General features: G+C 46.9%; 1 protein-coding gene across 14 annotated transcripts in view; it reads left to right on the plus strand.

Annotated features, from left to right (window-relative positions):
• The window catches only part of LOC137535751 (VPS10 domain-containing receptor SorCS1-like), a 1,470,659-nt gene that overhangs the window by 1,404,967 nt on the left and 37,929 nt on the right, over positions 1–27,763 (plus strand). For all 14 annotated transcript variants that reach the window (XM_068257627.1, XM_068257625.1, XM_068257626.1 and 11 more), the window contains 2 exons: positions 5,058–5,170; positions 11,611–11,742. In XM_068257627.1, coding sequence (XP_068113728.1) covers positions 5,058–5,170; positions 11,611–11,742 — 245 coding nt within the window. The remainder of the gene's footprint in view (positions 1–5,057; positions 5,171–11,610; positions 11,743–27,763) is intronic.

The raw sequence follows: 27,763 nt of genomic DNA on the forward strand, positions 1-27,763 counted from the left end.
AATTTTGAAATAAAGGTAAATTTTTTCAGTTCTGCGTCCATCACTTATTACAAGCCCATAATTTAAAAAATAACAGTAATACATACATACTAAAAAAAAAGTTCAGTCCCTAGAGTCATTATTTATGTATTTTTTTATTGTATTTTTATTTTTAATATTGTGTAGCTATTGGGGAGTGTGGGAGGTAAGGGGCTAATTTTTAAAAGTAAAAAAAAGTCATCTGGAAATTTTTATTTCCAGATGTAATTTTACTATTTTTACTTCTGTATGTGTATTATTATTACGCAAAACAGAAGTAATGTGTGGACGGGACAGAAGGGTATTTGTGAAAGACGGAGCAGTCTCGTAGACGGCGTCGGTCTTTCATATGGGAACTTAGATCAATGAATGGGAATTGTGTTCCCATTGAAATTGTGCTTCCCTACGCCAGTCAGAGCTCCCTTTCCACATAACAGCATCTCTCCTCACAGGCAGAGCAATCCCTGGAAAGAGTCAGAAACATGCTCATACACAATACAAAACCAGGACTCTCCTTCTCCCACAGAAGCGCATGATCAGGGCAACCCTCCTCCTAGTCAGGCAGAGCATCCCAGCCCCTCCCCCCCCTCCCCCCCATTTTTGGGGCGATCCGTGCAGCTGATCTGTGATCCACATGGGGGGACGCCATGCCAGACCAGATCCGGCAGCAGCGCCCCTACGATTGGCCCAAATGCAACTGAGCAGTGGGAGAGCTGGCCGATGGCGATCAGCGTGTCAGACATTGTCTCATGCTTTGAGCTAAATAGGATGATGCGGTGTCGGATTTTATCGGCAACAGCGCCATCTAGCGGCAGATACTTTTCCCCATGTCTGACATTAGCCGTTTCCTCTATAGGCCCGATGTTGGACATAGTTAAAAATGCACAAAAACGCATTAGGCTCAAACTGAGGGGTAACCGAAATTGCAATAGTGGCTTTTGTAATCATTTTGACACTGAACATTGAAATACAGCAAATGGTCCAAAATATGGCGTTTTGCTTGTGCCAATGTGCATTACATGGGATAATCCTGCATATTCAGGGAGCCTTCATGCGCTCTTTGTTTGCGGAGGATTCATGGAAATTCAATTACTGATAAAGGTAATTAGTTTCATTATGTCCTCCACAACAGTGAGCAAGGGAAAGACTTCCACAGAATTAGCCAGGGTAGCGATAGCTGTATCCTTCCTGGAGACGGTGTAAAGGTGGACATACATCAGGTGATGATGGGCAGATCTGACCAAGAGACAAATCTCCCTCTGATTGAATCTAATGACAGAGAGATCTGTCGGCTGCCCATACACCGCAGGCCAATTCCCGATAATTTCAGCATGAAATCTCTCAGGAATTGGCACGTGCTATGCGACAGCAGTGTGTATAATGCTAATTCAGGACAGGGGGATTTGTCAGACAGACCGGCACCTCGACACAGGACAGGTAATGTATAAATGCACCCACGGGTGGTTCATTTATACATATACACACGGGGTGGTTAATTTATACATATACACACGGGGTGGTTTACTTATACACTGGGGGAACAGCGCCAGGAGTTTCGTCGCTCCTCCCGATACTTCTCTCCGTTACCGCCTCGTACCCGATCAACCACAATTGCCCTACATCTTGCAACATGTCCAATCGATACATGCAACCACTTTTGGCCCAAAACTGGGCAAGCCCTTGGCGGCACAGATTTTCATCTGATTTGATAATTATTGAATTGCATGGTCAATCGGACACCAAGTCGAGAGATGTATGGCAACCTTAAAGGATACCCGAGGTGACATGTGACATAATGAGATAGACATGTGTATGCACAGTGCCTAGCACACAAATAACTAGGCTGTGTTCCTTTTTTTCTTTCCTGCCTGAAAGACTTAAATATCAAGTGGCTGACTCAGTCCTGACTCAGACAGGAAGTGACTACAGTGTGACCCTCACTGATAGGAAATTCCCCTTTATACCTCTTTCTTGCTCTCAGAAGCCATTTTCTGCTAGGAAAGGGTTTTATAGTTCTTTCATATCAGTGAGGGTCACACTGTAGTCACTTCCTGTCTGAGCATAGTTATTTGTGTGCTAGGCACTGTACATACCCATGTCTATCTCATCATGTCACATGTCAGTTCGGGTATCCTTTAACACCATAAATGAAGGCTACAGATCTACAAGAATAACCTGGCACTGATCAGGACTGAGCCTAAAAGGCGCATTTCCACTGTCTTGCCTGTGATTTTATTATTGTTACAGACGTTTTTTGAAATGCAAATTTGTGAAACTGCATGCATTTTTATACACATTTTGAATGCAAATTTTTGCATCCGATTTTTAGTCTCCAAAGCAACAGGACATCACTGTGATTACAGAGGAATCAAGAAGCATGTTCGATGGGAAAGCAGATGCATGTGGGACTATTGACTTACATGTGAATTGCATGCGGAACAATGTGTGGTGCAAAAACACGCAGCAAGCAGTTTGGGTTTTTTTCACAGTGCTGAGCATTAAAGCTCAGCATTATCGTCCTCTTTCTACTCATTTCCAGTTTTCTCAGGATTAAAAAGTGTACCCCAATGTGACGCCAAGGGTAAAAAACAGATACTTACCTAAGAAGAGGACAGCCTTTGGATCCTGCAGAGGCTTCCCATGTGCTCCTGGCCCTTGCCGTTACTACATGTGGACCCCTGAAAGGAATCTAACGAGCTTTTCGTATTTCTGTTCGCAACTGTGCATGAACGCAGCTGTACTGCGCCTGTGTGAGTACGATCGCCCGAGCCTGCTCAGTAGTCGGGAGCAGTTCGTGTATGAGAAGCTTCGTGTTACTGGGCCAACGCAGACATATTCGAGCGGGTGCAGCACGGCTTCGCTTGTGTCACAAAGAGGGGCACTGTCACAATCTTCAGCAGGGTCCCAGGCAGCCACGGTAGGAGCAAGGAGGACGTGGACAGCCTCTGTAGGAAACAGAGGCTCCCCTGTTCTTAGGTAAGTTTACTCTTAGCTTTACCCCATGATTCACCATTTTATCTTTCCCAATATGATTGTAAAAGATGCTGTGTTGAATTCTCATCACCCTGGCTGCATTATGAAACCTACTGTTTTATTTAAACATTTTACTGAGATCATGGTTATAGTGAGGGACACACGGTAGGATAATGAGAGGTACACTTTTCCAAAGCTACAGTGCTGCCCTAAATTAATCTCACTTAGCAGTGGGAGGAGGTGGGCTGGGTCAGGTGATCTGCATTGTGCTGGGATAGGTACTCTCATTCTCCGGGCAAAAAGAAGCTACAGGAGCAGCCTGCCAGATGCTAGACAGGTAATACCAACATATTTAATGCAAAGTGTACAGTTGTTGTTGTGCATTGCTAATTATATAATTGTAATCTATTTTAGTGCATTTATAAAATGGGAGGCTGCAATGGGCCTTTTTTTTTGGGGGGGGGGGGGGGGGGAGTTTTCAGTGAAACATTAAAGTGTATAAAATCAGTCAGCGTTGCTATAATGAAGAGTTATATTTACTTCCGGAGTCTTGTCCTATGAAGCCACCCAGAAGTCCCTGCATCACTCCACTTCCACTGCTTGGCCCCGCCTCCCCCCTCTCCTCTGAGAAAAAACGCCTAGCAATTGAATGCAGTAAATAGCTTGGCGTTTTTGTAGGAGGAGAGAGTGGAGGCGGGGCCAAGCAGCGGCAGTAGAGTGATGCAGGGACTTCTGAATGGCTTCATGGGACAAGACTCCGGAGGGTAAATATAACTTTTCATTATAGCAAAGCTGACTGATTTTGTATTTTAGGATGGAGATTAACTTTAAAGAGGATCTGTAACCTCAAAAAATCCCCTGGGGGGTACTCACCTCGGGTGGGGGAAGCCTCCGGATCCTAATGAGGCTTCCCACGCCGTCCTCTGTCCCACGGGGGTCTCGCTGCAGCCCTCCGTGCAGCCGTGACGTAATATTTACCTTCCTGGCTCCTGCGCAGGCGCTCTGACGGCTGTCGGCTCCGAACTACACGGAAATACCCGATCGCCGTCGGGTCTGCTCTACTGCGCAGGCGCAAGTTTCCGGCGCCTGCGCAGTAGAGCGGACCCGACTGAGATCGGGTATTTCCGTGTAGGTCGGAGCGGAAAGCAGCCACAGCGCCCCCGCTGGAGCCAGCAAAGGTAAATATTGAAATTACAGTTGGGCCTGTCGCCGGCTGTTCAGAGGGCTGCAGTGAGACCCCCGTGGGACAGAGGACGGCGTGGGAAGCCTCATTAGGATCCGGAGGCTTCCCCCACCCGAGGTGAGTACCCCCCAGGGGATCTTTTTGATGTTACGGAGTCTCTTTAAAGAGGAACTGTCGCCAAAATCTTAAAATTTAAAACGCATACAAATAAGAAGTACATTTCTCCCAGAGTAAAATGAGCCATAAATACTTTTCTCCCATGTTGCTGTCACTTACAGTAGGTAGTAGAAATCTGACATTACCGACAGATTTTGGACTAGTCCATCTTCTCATAGGGTTGTCTTTATTTTTAAAAGCACTTAGTGAATGGCAGTTGCTCTGTCCAACTGCCAAAATAGTGTACAGGGAGCAGTGAGGCTGGCCAGCATCTTTATGTAAATCTTTTTCAGGGAGTGTCTTTATAAAGAATAAAGGCCATGCTGAGAATCCCCTATGGAGAGATGGACTAACCCAAAATCTGTTGGTAATGTCAGATCTCTACTACCTACTGTAAGTGACAGCAACATAGGAGAAAAGTAATTTATGGCTCATTTTACTCTGGAAGAAATGTACTTCTTATTTATATGTGTTTTACATTTTAAGATTTTTGCGACACTTCCTCTTTAAGAATGCTCCATCTTGAACTATAGAGCGTTAGAAGTTAATCAGCCATGTCTTTGCTTAGACTGTGCCCAAAGCTGTGGCCTGGCTACTGGTTGTGTCTTTGCTTACTGCCGCATTACATCAGCCAGGTTTTGTCCGCCATTGTCTCATTTCAGCGGTTCCCACTTTTGCTTGTTCTCTCCTGAGAGACCAGCTCTGACCTGTGAATATTTCATTACAGAGCAGTTCCAGTCGCTGCGCTTGTCCTTCTCACCGAACCTGGACGACTACAACCCGGACATCCCCGAGTGGAGGCGGGACATCAGCCGCGTCATTAAGAGAGCGCTCATGTATGTAAGTGTCGCAGGAAATCCGCCATTCTCCTCCAGCATCACACCCCGCTTAACTTCTGGCTTTAGAACTTGGGCTTAAAAGTGGACCTGAACTCTTTCACAGGACAGAAGGAAAACAAAGAAATGCCCCCTATATGTATATATTTAGAGAGTTTAGCCTGTCTAATTCCCCTTCATCTGTGACTAATCACAACTGTAATTTGATCTCTCAGCTGTGTCAGATGGCTGCCGCAGCAGAGCAGCTAGTTCGTAAACACAGGATGTTAACCCTAGGTCTGCTTCCATGAAAGCAGGAAGTATACACACTGCAGATTTATTGCAGGGTTTAGATCACCTGTAACCAAGAAATGTTTTTTTAAGGGGTATTATGCTGTTGCTTATCTTCTAGAGCAGAGAGTTCAGGTCCTCTTTAAAGTGCACCTGAAGCAAAAATAAACTTATGATATAATGAATTGTATGTGTAGTACAGCTAAGAAGTAGAACAAGTGTAGCAAAGAAAAAAAAAAGTCTCATATTGTTTTCCAGTACAGGAAGAGTTGAAAAACCTCAGCTAACTATGCAAAAGAGCTTCTCTGAGCTATTTGACCCAACTTGGTTGGAATACAGTCCCCACTCTAATTGACAACTGTCCATTTAAAGAAGCCCCAATTCAGGCACTTATGATAAATACGATTTGCTATATACTGCTGAATGATTGATGAACGATCTCATCAAAATGATCAGATTGTCTGCTAATTCTGAAAAGAATGAAGATAAAATGGGGCCCTAGGAAAGATTTTTAAACACTACTTTTAGTCACCTGGCTTTTTTTTAGTAAGATTTTGTGGGGGCTAGCTTCCATGAGACCCCTAGAAGGTTTTCAGGCCCTAGGCAACTGCCTAGGTTTTCCTTGTGGATGATCTGTCTCTAGTCCACCTACACACAGATTAAAGTCTGCTGAGGTGGCCGATAACGACCGCCTCAGCGGTTACTTCAGCATATGTGTACATCAGTCTCCGAACAGCGACCACCGCTCGGCCAGCGATCCACCAGGTGGATCAGCTCAGCTAAGTGACAGGCGATACCATTGTTGTGCTGCTGCTTGCCCAAACCACCCCATGATGTCATATTGGCGCCACTCTGTCGTCCCTCAGCTGCCCCGCATAGCAACAGAATGCAACTCCACATCTGTGCAGGTGACTCCACACCCGTGCAGCCTCGGCCCAAAGATGTCACCTGAAGGGATGGGGCAACATCAATCGAGTGTGTGTATGGACCTTCAGTCAATAAGCGATCCTACGTGTTGATATGCATTAAATGATCAAGCATAGATACCTGAGTGTGTTGTGCAAGACCAATCAATATCAAGGTTGATGCCAGCTGGTTGTGTGTGTGTGTGTGTGTGTGTGTGTGTGTGTGTGTGTGTGTGTGTGTGTGTGTGTGTGTGTGTGTGTGTGTGTGTATGGAGGGGGGGGGGGCATAGGCAATTGGTCACATGGGTAGGTAAGCATCCTGCCACCCTCCCTTTAGCTCCCCTCCCGGTGTCCAACCAAGGGGACATAACAACAGATGGCAGAGCCATCATACACATGTATGTTGGTTTGATACGTGCACCCAATCAATTACTTTCTGAGAAGATCGATCACCAGGAATATTGCCCTCAAATCTCACTGTGTGTATTTGGCCCGATGGCATTCAAAAATATATATATACATTTTGTCTTGAAAAGGAGGCACAAGTGGATGAGATGCTTGTTTGGTATGTTTGCCTGGAATTAAGGTTCAGTGGCGTTATTAGGAGGAGTGTAAGTGGGGCGAGTCACACTGGGTGTGGCATGTGCTCCTGCCTGCCTGCGGGCTCCTGCTCCTGGACACACTCACCACTTCTGATGCCGCCTCCTCCATCCCCGAGGCTGCAGGTGGGACATAGAGAGCCTCGCTATGTGCTCACTGACCAGCCCCGCCTCCAGACCCCTTTAGCACCACCCCCGCGGGCACTTCAGCAAGTCCTCTGCCGCTATACTGTAAATTGCGGGGACGGCAGACGGTTAATCCCTCCTCAATCAGTAAAACCCTCGACTCTTTGTCGCTTGATTATATCTGTTCTCCGTCATTTCACTTAAAACCTGGACTCTCTGCCGGGAAAGTTTTGCGGAGAAGGCAGAAGCGGCAGCGAGGGACCTGCCTATTTTCGGCAGGCACATACTTCCAGTTGAGAGATTAAAGAACATGTTCCACGCGCCGCGTTTGGGCCCCGCTGAGCCCGGCGTCCATCTGTTAGCCTCTTACACAGCTGATTTGTATGATTCTGAAGAACGTCTCTCTTCCTAAACATTCCTAAAGCTCCTCTATGCATTATTGAAAGGCTTTGGGGAAACGGAGAGATTCGCTCGCTATGTTTTATTTTTTTTAATGCTGCCATTTTGCTCTGGCTGCTGCTAAAGATCGGCGAGGAGTCAGGAGCCAAAGTGCCCGCAGCGACGACCCCCGTTCTGCACGCTATACCCGCAGGCGGCCCGCATGCTCAGCCAAGCTAGCAGAGGCAATTAATCAACCAGTGTGAAACGCGTTAGCAAAACGTTTCCTTGGCTGCTATTTGCGCCCACCCCGCGCGGCTTCTCCGGGGAACAGGTGCGCCGTGCCGCCAGTCCGTGCCAGCTGCGCTCAAACCTCAATTCCATCTGCTAATTAAAGCGGTCAAGATTTAAACCGGCAGTCTGCAAACAGAACAGCATGGGAAGACCGATGCCCCTCTCCAGCCGTCAGAATCCAAGGTTACACCTCGCTGTCTGCTCGGTCTGCTGACTGGCTGGGGTTAACCCCTTCACTGTCTCAGAATATTTAAAGTGACACTGAAGCGAAAAAAAAAGTATGATATAATGAATTGTATGTGTAGTACAGATGTTTAAAGTGAACCCGAGTTAAAAATAAACTGATGAGATTAACAGTTATATTTATCCTCCTCCTCCTAAAAATTACTTTTTGAGATTTCCCACGGTTTTATTTTATACCTAAACGTTTACAAAGTAGGTTGAATGTTTCTAATCAGTGGCAGCCTATTAAGTGTCCCAAAGTTAGAAAAAAGTCAATAGTTTGTGTATTTTATCTCTCCCTGCACTCAGAAGTTGTATTCTGCCAGGAAAACTTATATGGCTGTAATTTGCTTATCAGTGATGTTAACTATACTCCTGACAAGCTACTGACAAGACAGAAGCTGTCACTTCCATCCTTAGAAATTAACTCTTTCGAGCAGCAAAGTAATACAAGTAAAACAGCCTGGTTATTAATATGTTTTGCACTATACATACACATGTTTATCTCATGTCACATATTGCCTCGGGTACACTTGAATTATACATTAGTATACATTATACATTAATACATTAGTAGCAAAGAAAAGGGTCATTTTTATTTTCAGTTTTATATTTTCGTTTTTTTTAACATTGCATCATTCTGTCATATTTGTAGTTTACACACTACACTCTGCATTTTAAACCATGAAACAGAGCAGAGCTAATGACCCTTTGAATTTCACTGCAGTAAAATCTTAGCTAAAGTTGTCTATCACTCTTTCTTTGATGTATAATTGCTTCAGAAAATAGCACTGCTCTCTTACTAAATTACTCGGAGAGCTCAGAGAAGCTGTTTTGCATAGATGACAAGTGAAGTTTCTTAACTCTTCCTGTACTGGAAACAATAGGAGACTGGTTTCTGTGCTACTAATGTTTTGTTTCTTAGTTGTACTACACATACAAATCATTATATCATACGTTTATTTTTGCTTCAGATTCCCGTTACCTCCAAGTTGTAATGACAAAGGCAGAGAGGGATTAATATTAAATGGGGCCCTAGGAAAGGAAGTACATTTGGCTGCCCTTTATAAGCTCTTTGGTAAGCTAAGGTAGGAAGTGGATCAGAAGCTGGCTTTTGGGACCCTTAACACCCATTAGGCCCCAGGCACTTGCCTAGGTTGCCATGAGGATGATCCTGCTCGTCTTAAGACTGAACCGCGCATACACAGGACTCTTGCGACGACTTGCCAGGGGGGATAGGTGACTCCTACCAAAGTAGCCAGATTACTGGAGCCGTCAGCGGGACCACGACGGGGGTTGCATCATTTCTGGCCTTTGAAGAGTAGCCCCCTCTCCTATCCGACCACAGTTATCCCTAATGATGGTGTAAGCCGAAACCATGGTCGGCTAGGAGAGTGGGCTATTCTTCAAGGACCAAAAATGGTCTAAAGGTGTATAAGGTGTATGTGACCCTCAGTCCATACAAATACCTTAGAAGCGATTTGATGCAATTGGGGCCCAATATGCATGTGTTTTTAACTTGTAACTGTTAAGCTTGGAGGTGTATTCTCCACAGTCAGCATGCAACACATAAGCTGACGTGAAGGAGGTACACACACTAGCACAAGGAATCAGGATATCCCCAGTTTAGTGGAGGAGAGGACTGACTCCAATAGGAGATTGTGGTGCACAGAGCCGGTGCAGATCCGAACAGCCACAAACCACACTTTCGTAATAACGTCTCAGCGCAAAGTAGCGCTGAGCGCATAAACCAGGACTGAGGAGATCAGGACAGGTAAACAGAATGAACGCTTGCTTAACTAGCCACTACTTAGTGACAGCAAGCGTCCACAATAAAACAGACTGGAATGAGGCAGCCAATGCGTTAGCAGCAATGGCGTGCCTCACAAAGACAGGACAGGATAGTCAGGAAATAGCAGGATCAAGATAGATGAACGTAACACAGATAAATATACAATAAGTATGATTTCCTAGCGTATTACAATTACAGTTATCAATGAAACTATTTGTAACGTCTGACTAACATATGTATATATCGGCATTGAACCGATATATGACATAAGCAGGAACTCTGACTAAGACTGGAGTAATACAGGGAACAGGACTCAGAAGGATTCGCTATCTCTTCGCAGAGATGAACGCAATCCACAAACAGGACCAGGAACAGGATAACTAGCTCAGCGTGCTGGAACGCTGACTAACGGAACACAGGATATAAACAGTTCGTGTACGTATATATCAGCGACACTGATGTATCAACGTAACACGAATACAAGGAAAATAATAAACGTGCAAGTATGCGTATATATTGGCGATGAACCAATATATGACACAAGACAAGCAAGTAACAACTTCTAGAACAAGAGCAGAACTAGGAGGACTCGCTGACCCCTTCGCAGGAGTCAGCGCAGTCCACACGGACCAGGAACGAGGTGGGGCACGAGCAGAGTAACAGATAGAATCTGAGACTATGGTAGCCCATGAGGCATTGCAGGAAGCAGTTCTTTATACTGAGGTCATCCAATGGGAGCAGACCTGCAGATTCCCACACAAGTGAATGGTAATTAATCACAGGCTGATAGCAGGAAAAGGCAGACAATGATATGCAGCCTGCAGGAAAGGGATTGCCCCTCCATTGCAGCAGACAATGTTTGTTTACACATAAGCATATTAAACTGTCATTAACTTCAGAGCGACTGCAGATGGAATCAGCAACTAGTTTAAGTGCAAACCAAACTATGCAAGCAAATGCATGTAATGACATTAGAACTGCTTGGTTTGCAATACCACTGCAGTCAGCAGTAAACGCTGCAGAAGCGATCATAACAGTAACCTTGTAAGGCTTGTGAACTAAAGCCTGTGTTGGGGTTTTGTGCCCTGGTGGTGGCCATATCTATTATTGAGCCCTGGTGACTGCAGGCTGCAAAAGTTGGGGGTGAAAGTGACAGCGCTGAGGAACTTACTGGGGTGTCTACCTGCCCCCTCCAGACATCCTGTGCCCGCACCATCCTCGAACGATCCTACGGTCCCTCGCCATGTCTTAGTTTTGGTTTCCACCAAGGACCGCAGTGGGCATCGACTGGCCAGTCGGTGGAAACTGAACCTAAGCCACGGCGGGGGACTCGTGATTGTTCAAGGATGGTGAGGGCACCAGACGTCTGGAGGGGGCTGGTAGAAGCCCCAGGTAAGTGAAACTTTTTTTTTTTATTTGCTTTGATTTAGGTTTCCTTTAAACATGGGTGGGAATTGATTGGTCCAATTTCAAGCTGCATATATTTACATAAAATAACCATACATTTGCATAAAATCAGAAGCATTGGCAGATCATTGATCATCCCTACTGGAAATGCCTAGTATATTGAGATCCTATACAGCACGAGTGCTACTGCCTCATAAAGGACCACTATAACAAAACAAAAAAAATTATGTAAAATGTAAATGTTTCATATACACATATACAAGCTCAGAGTAATTGTTTAATGAAGCTCCTTTCCATTATTTATTCCCTGAAAAGCAGCTCTCAGAGTAGCAGTGGGAGGAGCAGGAAGCTGCTTTGGAGCCATCATTGGGAAGACAACTAATGAGGAAGTCAGTCAAAGAAAAATATCATGTCTCATATAACATATCTCTATATGTATCTGTCTATACAGGCCACAGGCATCAGCAGCAAACAGATTTTAGTGGCTGTGCTGCCAGGGCTACCCACATCGGCCGAACTCTTTATTCTGCCTTTCCAGGATGGTCCGGTGGAGACCAAGAAGAAAGCTGAAGATCTAACACAGGTACGGTGATTTTACATGAGATGAGATTTGAATGGAAAATGTAATTGAGATTTTTAGAGAAATTTGTACAATGCACTGTTGTAAGAATTACAGATACAATTCTCAGTGACCAGTAGCCAGTTTCTATTGGTCATTATGTTTGGCTGTTAACCTTTTCAGGACCAGCGTGTTTTCCACCCTTAAGCTCCTTAGCGGTAATACCGAGTCAGGCTCGGGACGGAAATCTGCAGCTCAGAGCGGTAATCCTGTGCCTGATTGAGTTATATGCAGGTGCTTCTGCAGATCTCTCTGTGGTTTGTTTGTTTTTTTTCTTATTTTCAGAGCCAGCTTTTAGACCCTAAATCTGGAAGTAATCATAACGCCATGGAGGTAAAGGACCATAGGGTCCATTTCCCTAGTGGTCTAGCACCCACCTTCCCCATTTCAATAATCCCTGTTGATCTAGTGTTCCCAGTGGTGTAGCTAAGGAGCTGTGGTCCCCGATGCAAGTTTTACACTGCCCCCCCCCCCCCAAGCATTCTAAACATAACAATTGATATGGCACACCAAAACCTGCCAATGGCAACTACAGTGTCAGAGGTGCAAGAAGGGGATGGGGAACAGCTAGTTAATGACTTCTATAGATATATTGAATAGTAGTAATCATTTTTATGAGCATAAGACCAATAGAGAGCTAATACTGCAGTTGAGGGAGGGCCCTTTGGGTCCCCTCTGGCCCAAGGGCCCTGATGCGGTCGCAATCTCTGCAACCCCTATTGCTACGCCCCTGAGTGTTCCCCTCCCTTTTGAAATATTGCTGGGTGAGTATTATCCACCTCTCTCCCTCTCCAGCAACAAATAGACATCACAGCAGCCAGCCTGGTACTGAAGCATATACCGGGGTCCTGGCTTGATGACATCATCAAGCCAGGCCGCTACATGCTTCAGGACGGGCTGGCTGATTGTCAGGGGAATATGGACAGGCGAGGCGCATGTTTACCACCATGATCACTGGCGATCATACGGAGCCTGATCAATGCCAAGAGATTAAGCTTAGCTTGGGGGAACAAATGGACCATGACCACTGCTATCACCACTATGCCACTTCTATATATTCATGAGTATTACCCATTAGGGCAGCCCCCTCCTTCAACATCTTCAAGAAAGCCCTCAAAACTCACCTTTTCACTCTGGCCTACTACCCCTCACAAGTGCTCTAAACCTACAGCTGAACTCTGGTCCCCACCTCTCGTGTCCCTACCTCTCCCTCTAGATTGTAAGCCTTTGGGCAGGGTCCTCCTCCTTTTGTGTCCTACCTGATAATGCACCTCCATTACTGTGCACCCATGCTATGCATCTGAGTGAACCTAACTTGCCTAATCTCCATGCTCCATCCAGTGACTAAGCATTACCTTGTACACATACTGTGCTGTGTGATCTGGGTTTCTTGTATTCCTGTATTGTCATATTGCTGTATGTCACCCCTAAATATTGTCTGTAACCTAAATTACTGTTCAGCGCTGCGTAATATGTTGGCGCTTTATAAATACAATAAATAAATAAAAATAAATAAATTGTGCAAAAATGTAAAAAAACGTTTACATATATAAAAATATGCTGAAAAGAAAATGGCCATATTCGCTCATCAACATCAACTTCTGCTCCTTACCAACAGTTTGACAAGATAAGAATCTGTCCTGTAATTTACCGCCAGAGACGTACATTACATCTTGCTAATTGGTTTATATCTATGTTTAAAGAGGAACTATAACCCAGAATTGAATATCTTCCCATAAAAAAAACAAAAAAACAAAAAAAAACTTTTAGCCTATCGCATTGTTAGGGGGTGGTTATAAATAATGGCAATTGGTGCTGTCTAGTTTTTTCATGTCTGCTAGTAGTAAAAATGACGACTGTCAAAAGATATAAACAAATTACATGGTGAATATCAATCATTTCATGATCTATCTTCTATTTTTTTAGCTTGTCTTTTTGCACTATATTGATTTGTTTCCCCTTTTTGCTACAGGTCCTCTTTAAGGTTTCTATTTTATTATTGATGTTCATGCACCTTTTATTCTGTTTGTTTTTTAGCCTTGTATCAGTTTTTGTTGTCGGTACATTTGCCATCATCGTGTTGCGTTTGCTTCACTTTTAATGTTATTGCACAAACTTTATTTAGTACTATGGGCATTTTAACATTTTATTTTGATTTAGCGCTGCGCTGTAACAGATAGAATCTCCAGATACGCATAGCTTGTGAATGCTTTGGGTTTTGTCTGTAAAATGTTGTGTAATATGTCAGCGCCCTATGAATAAATAACAGCATTTTCAGACGCTCGTTATATTTTTTGTTTTAGCAGAGGAACTAGTTTCAAAGTCTGCAGGAATAATCAAGTAGCTTTGGGATGCCGACAAGAGTCGGGTCAGTGGAGTTCATGTCGGCGGCCTTTGTTCTGGCATGTAACAAAAGATCTGGCGGCCGGCACGTGCCGTGGAGGTGTCAGGCCTCTCACCCGCTCTGAACCGTCAGAACGCCGGCCACTTTTGTCTGTCAGCTTAGGCCTGAGAAATAATTGATCAGAGCGCTCTTAGTTGCCAGCAGAGGGGATCACAGCACAGGCTGGCATGCATCGGTGAGAGGGAGCCATGCTGCCGCTGGCCTGGGACAGTCTGAATTACTACTGAAGGTTATGAATGCTGGACGTTCACTTGAGAGAAGTGCCATCACTTTTAGGGCCTGAGCTCACTGACGCAGCTGTGTCCGCTTTTCAGTTACACATCAATGTTACAAATGCTTAAAAGTGGACAGAAGCAGACACAACTGCGTTAGTGGGCTCAGACCCTCATTGCAGCTCACCAGAGATTAGTAAAGAAAAAAACCCACTGAGAATGCAGCCTATCCATCCACTAGAGACCAGTGCCATCACTGAGAACGCAGCCTATCCATTCACTAGAGACCAGTGCCATCACTGAGAACGCAGCCTATCCATTCACTAGAGACCAGTGCCATCACTGAGAACGCAGCCTATCCATTCACTAGAGACCAGTGCCATCACTGAGAACGCAGCCTATCCATTCACTAGAGACCAGTGCCATCACTGAGAACGCAGCCTATCCATTCACTAGAGACCAGTGCCATCACTGAGAACGCAGCCTATCCACTCACTAGAGACCAGTGCCATCACTGAGAACGCAGCCTATCCACTCACTAGAGACCAGTGCCATCACTGAGAACGCAGCCTATCCATTCACTAGAGACCAGTGCCATCACTGAGAACGCAGCCTATCCACTCACTAGAGACCAGTGCCATCACTGAGAATGCAGCCTATCCATTCACTAGAGACCAGTGCCATCACTGAGAACGCAGCCTATCCACTCACTAGAGACCAGTGCCATCACTGAGAACGCAGCCTATCCATCCACTAGAGACCAGTGCCATCACTGAGAACGCAGCCTATCCATTCACTAGAGACCAGTGCTATCACTGAGAACGCAGCCTATCCATTCACTAGAGACCAGTGACATCACTGAGAACGCAGCCTATCCATTCACTAGAGACCAGTGCCATCACTGAGAACGCAGCCTATCCATTCACTAGAGACCAGTGCCATCACTGAGAACGCAGCCTATCCATTCACTAGAGACCAGTGCCATCACTGAGAACGCAGCCTATCCATTCACTAGAGACCAGTGCCATCACTGAGAACGCAGCCTATCCATTCACTAGAGACCAGTGCCATCACTGAGAACGCAGCCTATCCATTCACTAGAGACCAGTGACATCACTGAGAACGCAGCCTATCCATTTACTAGGAGACCAGTGACATCACTGAGAACGCAGCCTATCCATTCACTAGAGACCAGTGCCATCACTGAGAACGCAGCCTATCCATTCACTAGAGACCAGAGACATCACTGAGAATGCAGCCTATCCATTTACTAGGAGACCAGAGACATCACTGAGAATGCAGCCTAGAAGGAATTTGCAGTAATTCAGGTTGGAGTGAGCATATGATGTCTCCCACGATTCATCACCTCTAAATATGCAAATTATACCTTGTTGTCCCTAGCCACACCTCCAGGCAGAACCACTGGACATCACTGAGAATGCAGCCTATCCATTCATTTTAACCTCTTGAGGACCACAGCCTAAATCCGACCCTGAAGTAAAGATCATTTTGTTTCACCTCCCCCCTTCCCCACCCATCGTTTCTATAAGAATTAAGCTTTTAGGTAAAAATAGTCTCATCCCTTAAAATAGGTATGTGATCATGGGCATAACAATCACCCCTGCGACCACGCCATCACAGGGGGGCCCTAAGACTTTGGGGGCCCCCTAATCCCTTTCCTCAACCGCAAGTGCAGTCAATAAGCAAAAAAAACCTTCTTGTGAGCTCACAAGAACCGCCTCTGCCAACCGTAGCGTGTAGTGGGAGCCCCTGTAATTTTTTTCTTTTACTTCTTCTAGATGCTGCTTGACAGCGGATTACTCTCTTCTGCCATTTGCCAGCTCCCAATCATGTGACCCTAGTGGGGTTCAGCGACCAAGGAGGCCCCATGCTATCATTTTTGCAGGGGTGCCCTATTAAGTCTAGTTACGCCCCTAAATGTGAGGTCACTGTTTTTGACTCATCTGATAGGCTAGATGCTCATTACAAACCCCACAGCATGTCCGCCTTTGTCTGCGGGTGTTGGGCAGCGACAGAAGCGCAGAAGTAATTTTAGACAATGATTATTCGCCCGGCCTTGTGTAAATTGTCTGGGAATGGAATGCACAAATTCACACATTTATGACTAAAACCGATCCCCTCCGGCTGCTGCAAGAATATTGCATTCCGGAGAAATCTTTTCTTTGTCTAATCCCCGAGCCTCAGTGGTCATAAAGAGCGGGAAGAGAGAGGAGGAAGAGGCTCGGAGCTCTCCTAGAGACACCAGCACCAGCATGGAAAACCTGCAGCTGCATCTGGCCGTCAGCTTAAATCAATCACACTTCATTTGTTTCATAACACAGCTCAATGAGGGAAACAATAGCATTTTGGCATCTGTAAAGCAAATGCTTAGAGGGCATGTTAGCCAACTGACATCCGGAACTCTTAAAGGAGACCTAAAAACTTGGTTGTTCAGTCACTATTCAGTCGTGTGCGCCCCCCATGGACCATAGCATGTCAGGTGAAGCAGGTCGTTTTGACACACATGCTGCACCGGACCTGGGCGTGGCCATAGACAATGTTATTATGTCTATTGCTGCACACTGGAAATTTAGGGATCCGGCAAGTGCCAGACCCTGAATTACTTTGCCCTCTGACTTGTATCAACTCTGAGGGGGAATAGTGATTAACGTCGCCCAGAATTTGTCCAGCAGCAGGGTGAGCTGTCATTTGTTGTCATTATACACCTGAGGAAGGGCCTGTATGGTCTGTAACATGTAGTGTATGTTCCACAATACAAGGATCCGTTTACAGCCAGTGGCGTGCCACCTCTGTCTTTCAATTTCGGTTGTTCTGGGACTGCCGGAGCAATCCGGTCGAGTCTTGGCACCGGCATATCCCCAAAACTGGGGTTCTGGGGGCTGTTTCGTAGAGTTTTGTATATTTATATACTGAGCTGTCATTAGGCTCACCCTGCACCAAAAAGACCCGGCAGAGAAATGTCATGTATGCATGCCAGGCCCCTCTATCCTCTGCTGCCTCTAAAGGCTGCAAAGCGGAAATAAGCAGCCTTTCCCACTAAGACATTGCGTTAGATGCGACGTTAAGGTCGCATAACGTGCCCCTAACGCAACGCATGTGAGCTTTTAAGTTGGACGTTATATAGAGACGCGTTATGCATCTCTTGATGCGTCCATGATGCGTACTTTTTGACGCATACTATCGGACGAAAACGGCGCATGTGGCAAGACTGTGGAGACCACATGATTGGAACACTCCACTTCACGTGGTCCCGCCAGCCAATAAGTGGCCGCTCCAGGAAGTAAACACTGCAGTGCAGTGAATATTAGCCATGTGGCTAAGCATAATAGCGGACTCTCCCCTCCTCCTCTCCTGCACTTAAAAATACAAAAAAAACAACAAGACTGAGCATGCGCAAACAGTCTAACGCGGCTAAAACCGTATATAACGCACAGCATGCTGCACTTTCATTGAACGTGCAGCGTTACACTGTAACGTAACGTGGGCACTGTGAACAGCACATTGATTTTGTATTACTGTGAGTTGGGCTGCGTTACTGGCTGCTGTAACGTGTGCCTGTAACGTCCCACTGTGAAAGCAGCCTTAGGACACTGGGGCCCTTATTCCATTCACCATTTTCACTTTCTGTTTAAAGGGACTCCGAGCTCTAAACAAACGAAAATGGTACTCACCTTGGGCTTTCTGCAGCCCACCATAGGTCGGGAGGTCCCCCGGCGTGGTCCTGGCTCCTCTCCCAGTCCCTCCGCCGCATACCGCCCGGGTGTCGGGCTCCCACTTCCTGAAGGGGGGATGCTCTTCGTCATTACGCCGGCCGCTGCGCATCATCACGGAGGCCGGCGTGACAGTACTGCGCATGCGCGGTCAAATCGGCCGGCGTAATGACGAAGAGCGTCCCTGTTCAGGAAGTGGGAGCCCTCGGTGCGGTATGCGGCAGAAGGACCGGGAGAAGAGCCAGGAGGATGCCGAGGGACCTCCCGGCCTACGATGAGCTGGAGAAAGCCCTAGGGGAGTACCATTTTCGTTTATTTTTAGAGGTCAGAGTGCCTTTAAATTAACTTTTCAGAACTCTGCTATTGAAAAAGTACCAAAATGTACCGTATTTGCCACCATATAAGACGCACTTTTTCTACCCAAAAAATGGGGAGACAAAGTCCCTGCGCCTTATATGGCGAATGCAGGGAATCCCCGACTTACCAATGCCCGCCAATACAAACCATTACCACATCAGGGGCCCCCTGCATTGTCCCCCTGTGTCTCCTGCTCTTCTGTGTATAATAAGCAGGGTAGGGGCAGAGTGTCTCACCTAACCCAGGGGCTCCTGCAGGGATCGCAGACCTCACCTCTTCCACACTGGTCCTCTAGTGTTGGCTCCTGGTGATTGCAGCATCAGCAGAAGCCGTCATTAGGGAAAGCCGTGCAGGACAGGGGAGGTCTGCAATCCCCGCGGGAGCCATGGATTAGACACTGCTAATTATACACGGAGGAGCAGGAGACACGGGAGGGGGGGGGGGGGGGAGGAGACATGCAGGGAGAGTTGGGGACAGAAGGGGACACAGGAGGACACCAGTCTACAAGACGCTCCTGGAACTTGGATGCACCAGTTTTAGTATACATTTTTTCCCTGGGTTTTTGCCCTCTAAACCTAGGTGTCTCTTATATTCCATCGTCTTATATGGCGGCAAATACAGTAGGTAAAAAAGTAGTCAAAATGTGGGAGAGGTTTAACCACAATGTCAGCCACACAGACGCCCTTTATCGGGTGTCTAGTCCTGGGAAAAGGTGAGTGGACTCACCTCGACACCCCATTCCGACCCCCCCTCCCCCGCGCACGGCACGCTGAAAAGTGGGCATGGTCACACAACAGAATGTGGTCATGGGTAGGGCAAAATATACATGACCTTAGCAGTGCTGTAAAAGGTCTGCCGGGGAAGTTTGAGCTCTGCCATAGTGTTTCCCCCAAAAATACGTGTAACCTGACAGCATTTCACCAAATATACATGTAATCCAGCAGAGGTTCTTCCAAAATACAGATAATATGGCAGTGGTTTCCCAATACTTGATGTAATTTGGCAGCAGCGGTTCCCCCAACACACATAATCTGCCAGCAGTTCCCCAAAATACACTCAGGGCGCGTTTCCACTTGAGCGGAAACCGCCGCAAATCCGCAGAGTTTCCCCGCAGGCGAATAGTGTGGGGAAACTCTGCCATAGGGTGCAATGATAACGCCGGCCGAATCGCTACCGCTAGCGATTTGGCCGGCTTTTCCATCCGAATCGGCGCGGGAGGCTGCGGATCCCATAGCCGTGCATGGCACGGCTGATGGGATTCGTCTGCTTTCCCCGCAGACCCAGAAGAGCCGGCTCGCGTCTCGCAGACGCACGCCGCTCAAGTGGAATCGCTCCCTTAATCTGGCAGCAGCAGTGGTTCCCCAAAAATACAGATAATCTGGCAGCAGTTCTCCCAAAAAAGGTGCCCCCAGAATAGGTTTCCAGGTCTATAGGTATACCCAGTATAAGGAGCCAGATCTATAGGTTTCCCCAGATTAGATAGCCAGCTCTATAGGTGTCCCCAGTTTAGATAGCCAGGTCTATAGGTGTCCCCAGAATAGGTAGCCCAGTCGTTAGGTGTCCCTAACTCAGTTAGACAGGTCTATAGGTGTCCCCAGAATAGGTAGCCAGGTGTCCCCAGAATAGGTAGCCAGGTGTCCCCAGAATAGGTAGCCAGGTGTCCCCTGGAGGGGTGGTAGCACAGTGAAGAGGGAGTGGTGGGCACAGCGGCGGGGAAGGGGGACGTCTCCCCCCCCCCCCCTTCCCTCACCTGGGGCTCCCCCTTCTTCACTCCCCCCTCCAGAACCAAGTTTTGTGGCAGCAGGCAGGAACTTACCTCTGTCTTGTTCTGGCGCGAGAGAAAGCTCTGCATGCCGCTAGTCTGGTCTAGACCAGAGCAGCAGCACGCAGAACTTCCTCTGATGCTTAGATCAAGGCAGAGGTAAGTCCCTGCCAGCCACGCACAAAACTTAGTTCTGGATGGGGGGGGGGGGGGCTTAAGTGAGGGAAGGTGGTGGGGGGGGAAGCCCCCCCCTTCCCCGCCGCTGTGCTCACTGCTCCCCCTTCCCGGTGCTGCCTTCCCTCTACATGCTAGGGTGGACGACATCCACCCTCTACTAAAAGTAGGTGGATGTCGTCCTCCTGCGTTCATGCAGGACTCGACCCCTGCCTCTTATTTATTTGAGAAAAGGTAAAAGATTCCTCGTGGTAACTGAGGTGTCAGCTACTGATTGGGATGAAGTTCATTCTTTGGTTAAAGTTCATCTTTGAGGATATGCAGCACCATACCAAGTACAAATCAATTAAAATCCTGCATACTACTACTGCTACAATTGTACATGAATGATCCGTGCATGGAAGCTATCACAATAGATATATATTTTTTTGGTTTAAAGATAAGTTACTTCATATTGGTAATGAAAAACAGTACTCTGGCATTTTGGTTTTATTGGAATCGCATGTCTGGCTTTCAAAGACAAGTCCGCACCCCTCCCATGTGCCACCCTATCTTCTGCAATAGTGGAGAGATGGCCCCAACCCAGCTTAACTTATACAGAAACTGAAAACTTTGTTACTAATTTGGAGGTTCAGAAGAGACTTGAATAGATCTGTGTAACTTTTTATTAACAGCACTATTCTTTTTCTCCTGTCCTGTATTCACAGCATGGACATGAAGGACAAAAAAGGGGAAAAAGAACTTGGAGTGATTCTTTGATTCTCTCCATAATTCCTCCTGAAGTTGGACGAGTTCCACCTCGGCAATAAAGGCTCATCTAATTTGTTATGCTGCTTTTAATATCTTCGACCTAGATCCTGCTTAATCAGAAAATCCGGATACTCTAGTGGTATCAGGTGCAAAATGAACGGATTAGGGGTCTCGGCGGGCCCGTTCCTGAGAAATCACCATTGGGTTTTTAACTGCTGAGCCGGCGCTCAGAGTTTTGACTCTGCCGCAACTGCTGACCTAAATCAGACTTTAGTGTCTATCACTAATCGCAGGATTATTAATCTTTCTTGCTAATTAGACGTTCCTATTCATTTCTTGTCCTTGGTGAAAAATGGCTCATGAAAAATGAGGCCTATTACAGGATTATTCCAGCTCCTGACAACACACTTAATTCCGAAGATGAAGAAGAGTTAGTGAAGATTGCTTGGGAACCAAAAATAGTCCTTAGCGCTAATTATTTTTATGGAGCTTCGACAGTGAAAGGGGATCTATGGTTAAAGTGTTGGTAGCAGACTCTTTGTGCTGTAACTCATTGTGAAAGTCAGACAGACTAGGGAGATCCACAGGTGTGCTAAGATCTGGATTAGAACAAAAGCGCTCTCCTTCTTGTTCCTCTGAGGGGCTGACCATGGCGGCTAAAGTGCCTTCTGTTTTTTTTCTTGTGTCCCTGGGCTCTAGGACCTCCTGACTGTTGATAGAGCACAGGTCAGGTGAGGACTATGTGGAGTGATCAGTAAGCAATAAAGTGCAGAACCTGTACGAGAGCCTTGCACAGGTCAGGTGAGGACTATGTGGGGTGATCAGTGAGCACACAAGTGCAGAGCCTTGCACACGTCAGATGAGGACTATGTGGGGGGATCAGTGAGCACACAAGTGCAGAGCCTGTAGGAGAGCCTTGCACACGTCAGGTGAGGTCTATATGGGGTGATAAGTGAGCACAAAAGTGCAGAGCCTTGCACAAGTCAGATGAGGACTATGTGGGGGGATCAGTGAGCACACAAGTGCAGAGCCTGTAGGAGAGCCTTGCACACGTCAGGTGAGGTCTATATGGGGTGATAAGTGAGCACAAAAGTGCAGAGCCTTGCACACGTCAGGTGAGGACTATGTGGGGGGGGGGGGGTGGATCAGTGAACACACAAGTGCAGAACCTGTAGGAGAGCCTTGCACACATCAGGTGAGGATTATGTGTGTTTGGGGGGGAGTGGGGGGGATCAGCGTGTTGCAGCCGGCTTTTTACCTTTGGAAGTATCAGTCTTGCCGATCCCCCGCCTCCTCCATAGCGTTCCCCACCCAAGTCCCTTCCCTCCAATCAGCAGGGAGGGAAGGGACGCAGGTGGGGAGAGGCGCTATGGAGGAGGCGGGGGAGCAGCAGAGAGTGACACATCCAAAGGTAAACAGCCGGCTGCGACATGCTGTGTGTCGCTAGCTCGCCGTTTTATTTATGGGGGCCAGCAGAGCACGGGGGGGGGGGGGGGGGGGGGGCTGGTCGGGCAGCATTATAGCAACAGAGGCTGGGCAGTATATGCAGACCCAGCCTCTGTATGCTGATAGCGTTCTTAGAACCCACCTCGGGTTCTCTTTAACTCACTCCTCACACGTGTTCCTGACTACTTGTGTGCTGTACCCTCTCTCATGAGCTTTCACTTCTTAAAACTTAATATGAGTAAAACAGAAATAATCATTTTTCCACCATCTCTGTCCACCTCTCTGTTCCCAAGACACGGTATTAGGGGTTATATTTGACTCCTCTCTCTTTTATTCCTTACATTCACTCCCTAACCAGCTCCTGTCATATCCAACTCAAAAACATATCTGGCACTCACATTCTCACTATTGTAATATACTACTTTGTGGACTACCAATTAACAGACTGGCACCGCTCCAATTTGTACTGAACACGGCTGCTCAACTCATTCATCTTTTTTCCCGCTCTTCCTCTGTGGCTCCTTTCGGTCAAGCTTTTCATTGGCTGCCAATTAACCAAAAGATCTATTTCAAACCCTTTACCCTAACCTACAAAGCTCTCCACAATATCTCCCCCCTGTACATCTCCTCACTAGTTTCCAGATATCAATGCAATCGCAATCTCAGATCTGCACATGAGCTTATTTTGTCCTCCTCTAGAATCACCTCCTCAAATTCACGTATGCAAAATCTTGCATGTGCTTCAACCCTCCTCTGGAATGCCCTTCCACAACATATCCGTCACTCTCCAACCTTTGATGTCTTTAGACTCACTTTTTCCGACAAGCATACATTTTGCCTTGGCCATTCTCCTTTTGTCCTAAGGCCAAGTTGCACTCCTAATAGATATCCTAAACACACTGCTTCTAGGTATGTTTATTGTATACTACCCCACCTCTTGTTTCCCCCCTATTCCATTAGATTGTAAACTCCCAAGGGCAGGGCTTGGGCGGGGCAGGGGCATGCATATGAAACTTAGGGGAAAGTGAATTGAATAAGGGCCTGGGTGTCTTCTTGCAATACAGAGTATTGTTATAACCCACCCCTTTTCAGGGTCCTGACACCCCAATCCCCGCTCTGACCTAAACACTCTCGATTCTAAGCTGAGGATTTAAGGCGTTGCCAAGAGCACAGCCAATTATCTTGTCTACAATCTATCCGGTGCCTGAAACCGGCAGCCCAATAAGGGAGTATTTTCACATTCACTCTAGCAACTTGGGATCCTACGGGTGCCGGTGTGATCAAACAATTCCTTTATTTTAGATCATTTAGAAAAGAAAACTCCCTATGACCTCCGTGTATTGAATATCCTTTTGCAAAATAAAATAATAATATTAATAAAATAAATAATGTTTTTACTTTCAATATCACGGTATTCAAAAATTGTGGCTAAATATCTGATACAGGCAGGCAAGAGAGAAGGGTCAGTGTGAGGGGTGGGTTTGGGGGTTTGCTTGTATCCTGCGCCCAGTATACCAAATGCTGGGATTATGCCACTAAATATATACATCACTTAAAGTGGACCCAAATTAAAAATACAAAATTTCAGAAATAAAATCTATTTTCTAACTTATAATAATAAATAGCAGTCCCTTTTCAGCTGCATGATGACAAATATAAAATATTTTACATTTAATGGAGGAACCCCTCCCTTCCTTTCATATTGCCTGCAAATAAACCGGCAGTCTGGTGGAGTAGATGGTGTCCGGCAAAGGAGGAATTGCTAATGGCTGCCACCTGTATAACCCCAGTTATGAAAAGAGAAGGGTGAAAAGCATGCACTGAAATGCTTATAGGCTTAAAGGAGTGTTTATTAATCTTTGTACGTGTCAGAGTGGTGCAACTAAATATTTTTAATTAAAAAAATGTTTGGTTTGGGTCCGCTTTAATATCGTGTTTCATGCTTGACAGTTAGTTTGTCTTTTTTGCATAAATTAATTTTAACCTCCCTGGCGGTATGATTATTTCTGTATTTTAGGGTCTAAAAGTGGTGCAGGGTTTTTCACACACTTTTAGACCCTAAGGCCTGGTGCACACCAAAAACCGCTAGCAGAACCGCAAAATGCTAGCAGATTTTGACACGCTTTTTCTTCTTTTTCTGTAGCGTTTCAGCTAGCATTTTGCGGTTTTGTGAAGCGTTTTTTGGTGTAGTAGATTTCATGTATTGTGACAGTAAAGCTGTTACTGAACTGCTACTGTAACAAAAAATGTCTGGCAAACCGCTCTGAAGTGCCATTTTTCAGAGCGGTTTGCGTTTTTCCTATACTTAACATTGAGGCAGAAACGCATCCGCAATCCAAAATCTGCAGCAGCCCGGGAGTATGCGTTTCTGCAAAACGCCTCCCGTTCTGGTGTGCACCAGCCCATTGAAATACATTACCCTAGCGGATCCGCACCCGCAAGCGGATCGCAAACCGCAACAGAACCGCTCTGGTGTACACTAAGCCAAAAATCCCACTGCAGAGAGATCTGCAGCATCCCAGCATTTACTCCCCTCCCTGGGATTCGGCGCTGCAATTCTCCCTCCGTCCTCCCGGTGGTGCTGCAGGCTTATAGTGAGATCACCCTCTGTCTCCCCATGGCTACCCAGAGTCAGGCTCGGGAGATTAACTACATAACGACCGCATCACACCTATAGGCGTGATCACGGCGGCAGTCCCAGGACCGCCTAACGCCGATTGGCATCAGGTCCTGGAGCTGCAGTTTCCCAGGGAATGGTCGCGCGCATGTGTGATCATTCCCTGCCAGTTCAAGGTGCGGAGCTCCGTGATTAGCCTGCTAGCCGCCGATCGCGGCTAACAGGCTGTTTGTAAACGAAAGGGGAAAGAAATCCCCTTTGTTTACATCCGTACAGGGCTGCGGTCTCCAGCAACGCTGTACAAGATCTGCGATCCCCGACTTCTGATTGGCCAGGGATCGCCATCCTCTCATAGGCTTATGCCTATGAGAGGCGGAGAACAGGCCGGATCACCGTCCTGTTTATTTCTATAGGTGGAGGGGAGGGAGGAAGGAAAGTGTGGGGGGCGGAGAGAGAGAGAGCCTCTATGAGGCAGAAAAAAAAACCAAAGTGGCAGCAGCAATCGGACACATCTGGCAGCATGTCCCCTTAGGGACAAAAATAGGAGGGGAGTCTGATCCCTGGGATTCTTAGCTGGGCTGTGCAGGAGGCTGAAAAGCCTGCACAGCCCAGTGCAGCAAGAAAGAGCCTAGTCTTTAGGAGGGTTTAACACTGCGGTCGTCAAGTGGTTAAGCTGTCATATGACAGCTGACATCTCCCCTCAGTGATCAGGAGCCACCGCGATTGGCTCCTGATCACTACAATCGCCGGAGGATCGTAGTGATCACTATGAAAGCAGCGGCGGTAGGAGGGAAAGAAGAGCAGCCACTCACCTTCCTGTCACTCCCCTTCTCTGGCCGGCATTCCGCTCGCTCTGACGTAAGTGTCGGGTCCCAGCTTGATGACATCATCAAGCTGCGACCTGGAACTTAACGGCAGTGCGAGCGACGATGCCGGCCAGAGCTGCTCATCGCTGGAGCCTGGAAGGTGGGTAAAGACTGCTGGCAATACGGGGGGGACCTGGCCACACTGGGGACGCCATGCCCGGCTGCCTGACCCCTCCCCCCCCCCCCCCCCCGCATGTAAATTTTGCACCACTAACGCGTAAAAACTAACGCAATGTGGCCCGCCTACCCAGAGGTCGGCAGAAACAAAACTAGCTGGAGGCGGGGGACTGGAGCAGCAGTGACTACGATGGCACAGGATGGCTGCATGGGCCTGGTAGAAGCCCCGAGTAAGTGAAACTTTTTTTTTTTGCCTGATTATTCCTTTAAAGTGAATATTTAAATAAAAAAAGTCAGATATTTACCTAAGGAGAGGGAGGCTCTGGGTCCCAAAGAGCATTCCCTCTCCTCTCCAGGTCCCTGCTGTTGCGCTGGCTCCCTCCGTAGAGGTATTGGACCGTTTCGGTCAAATACCGCTGTTTCCTGGCTGAAGGGAGGCTTCGGAAATGCTTCGGGAGCCCGAGTGCTCCCGAAGGCGGACCGCTCTACACTGCGCACGCGCGAGCGCCCTCTATGACGCACTCGCATGTGCGCAGTATGGAGCCGCCTGACTTCGGGAGGACTCGGCTCCCGAAGACGTCCGAAGTCCCCGCGGTGGGGGATGTGAACGGGGGACCCAGCGCAGCACCAGGGGCACCGGGAGAGGAGAGGGAAGGCTCATTAGGACGGAGCAGTCCCTCTCCTTAGGTGAGTATCTGACCTTTTTTTTATTTAAATATGGGATCCCATTAGCTTTAAGGGGGGTTAGGCAGCTGATCCCCAAAGGGTTAAAGTAAAAAGTTGTCGTTTTAAAAATGTTTTTATACCTTTATGACCATGCTGGTTGTTTTATCTATTGTAAGGCTAATGTTGTTGCCTTTTTCTCTTTAAATCAAACTTTACTTGATGCTAAACACTTGTAAGCGTGTGTCGGCCATGAGACGAGTTCTGCCCATCTCCTCGCCATCTCCCTCTGGGATCCTCTAAGCAGATGGGTGGATTTGTCACATCCCCCACAAATAAAGATCATGCCTGCGAGTTTTACATAATGATGGTGAACATCCTGCAAACCTCCAGCTCTAACCCACAGGCGTCATTAGAGAACAGATAAAAATACACGATAGATGTAAGCAAAGCTCCATATAGACACACACTTCAGATCGTATACAACAGCTGTACACATTTATTGCAACACGTAGGCCGGAACTTTTGCCAAACATTTTTCTTTACTTATTTCTAAAGATATTCAATGAGACGCAAATAGTTCAGACTTGCATGCAGATTTAACGCAAATTGTATTGGGCCAATCGATTAATTTCCTGATGATGTTGGCTGGCCCAAATCCAATCTGTATGCACTTTGTCAGATAAGCTACAAGGTTATTTTCAGGATTTGTAAACCGCACTTTCTCTAGACCAGGCATGGGCAAACTTGGCCCTCCAGCTGTTAAGGAACTACAAGTCCCACTATGCATTGCAGGAGTCTGACAGCCACAGTCATGACTCATAAAGGCAAATGCATTGTGGGACTTGTAGTTCCGTAACAGCTGGAGGACCGAGTTTGCCCATGC

Source organism: Hyperolius riggenbachi, chromosome 10, assembly GCF_040937935.1.
Source record: "Hyperolius riggenbachi isolate aHypRig1 chromosome 10, aHypRig1.pri, whole genome shotgun sequence".
Lineage (NCBI taxonomy): Eukaryota > Metazoa > Chordata > Amphibia > Anura > Hyperoliidae > Hyperolius > Hyperolius riggenbachi.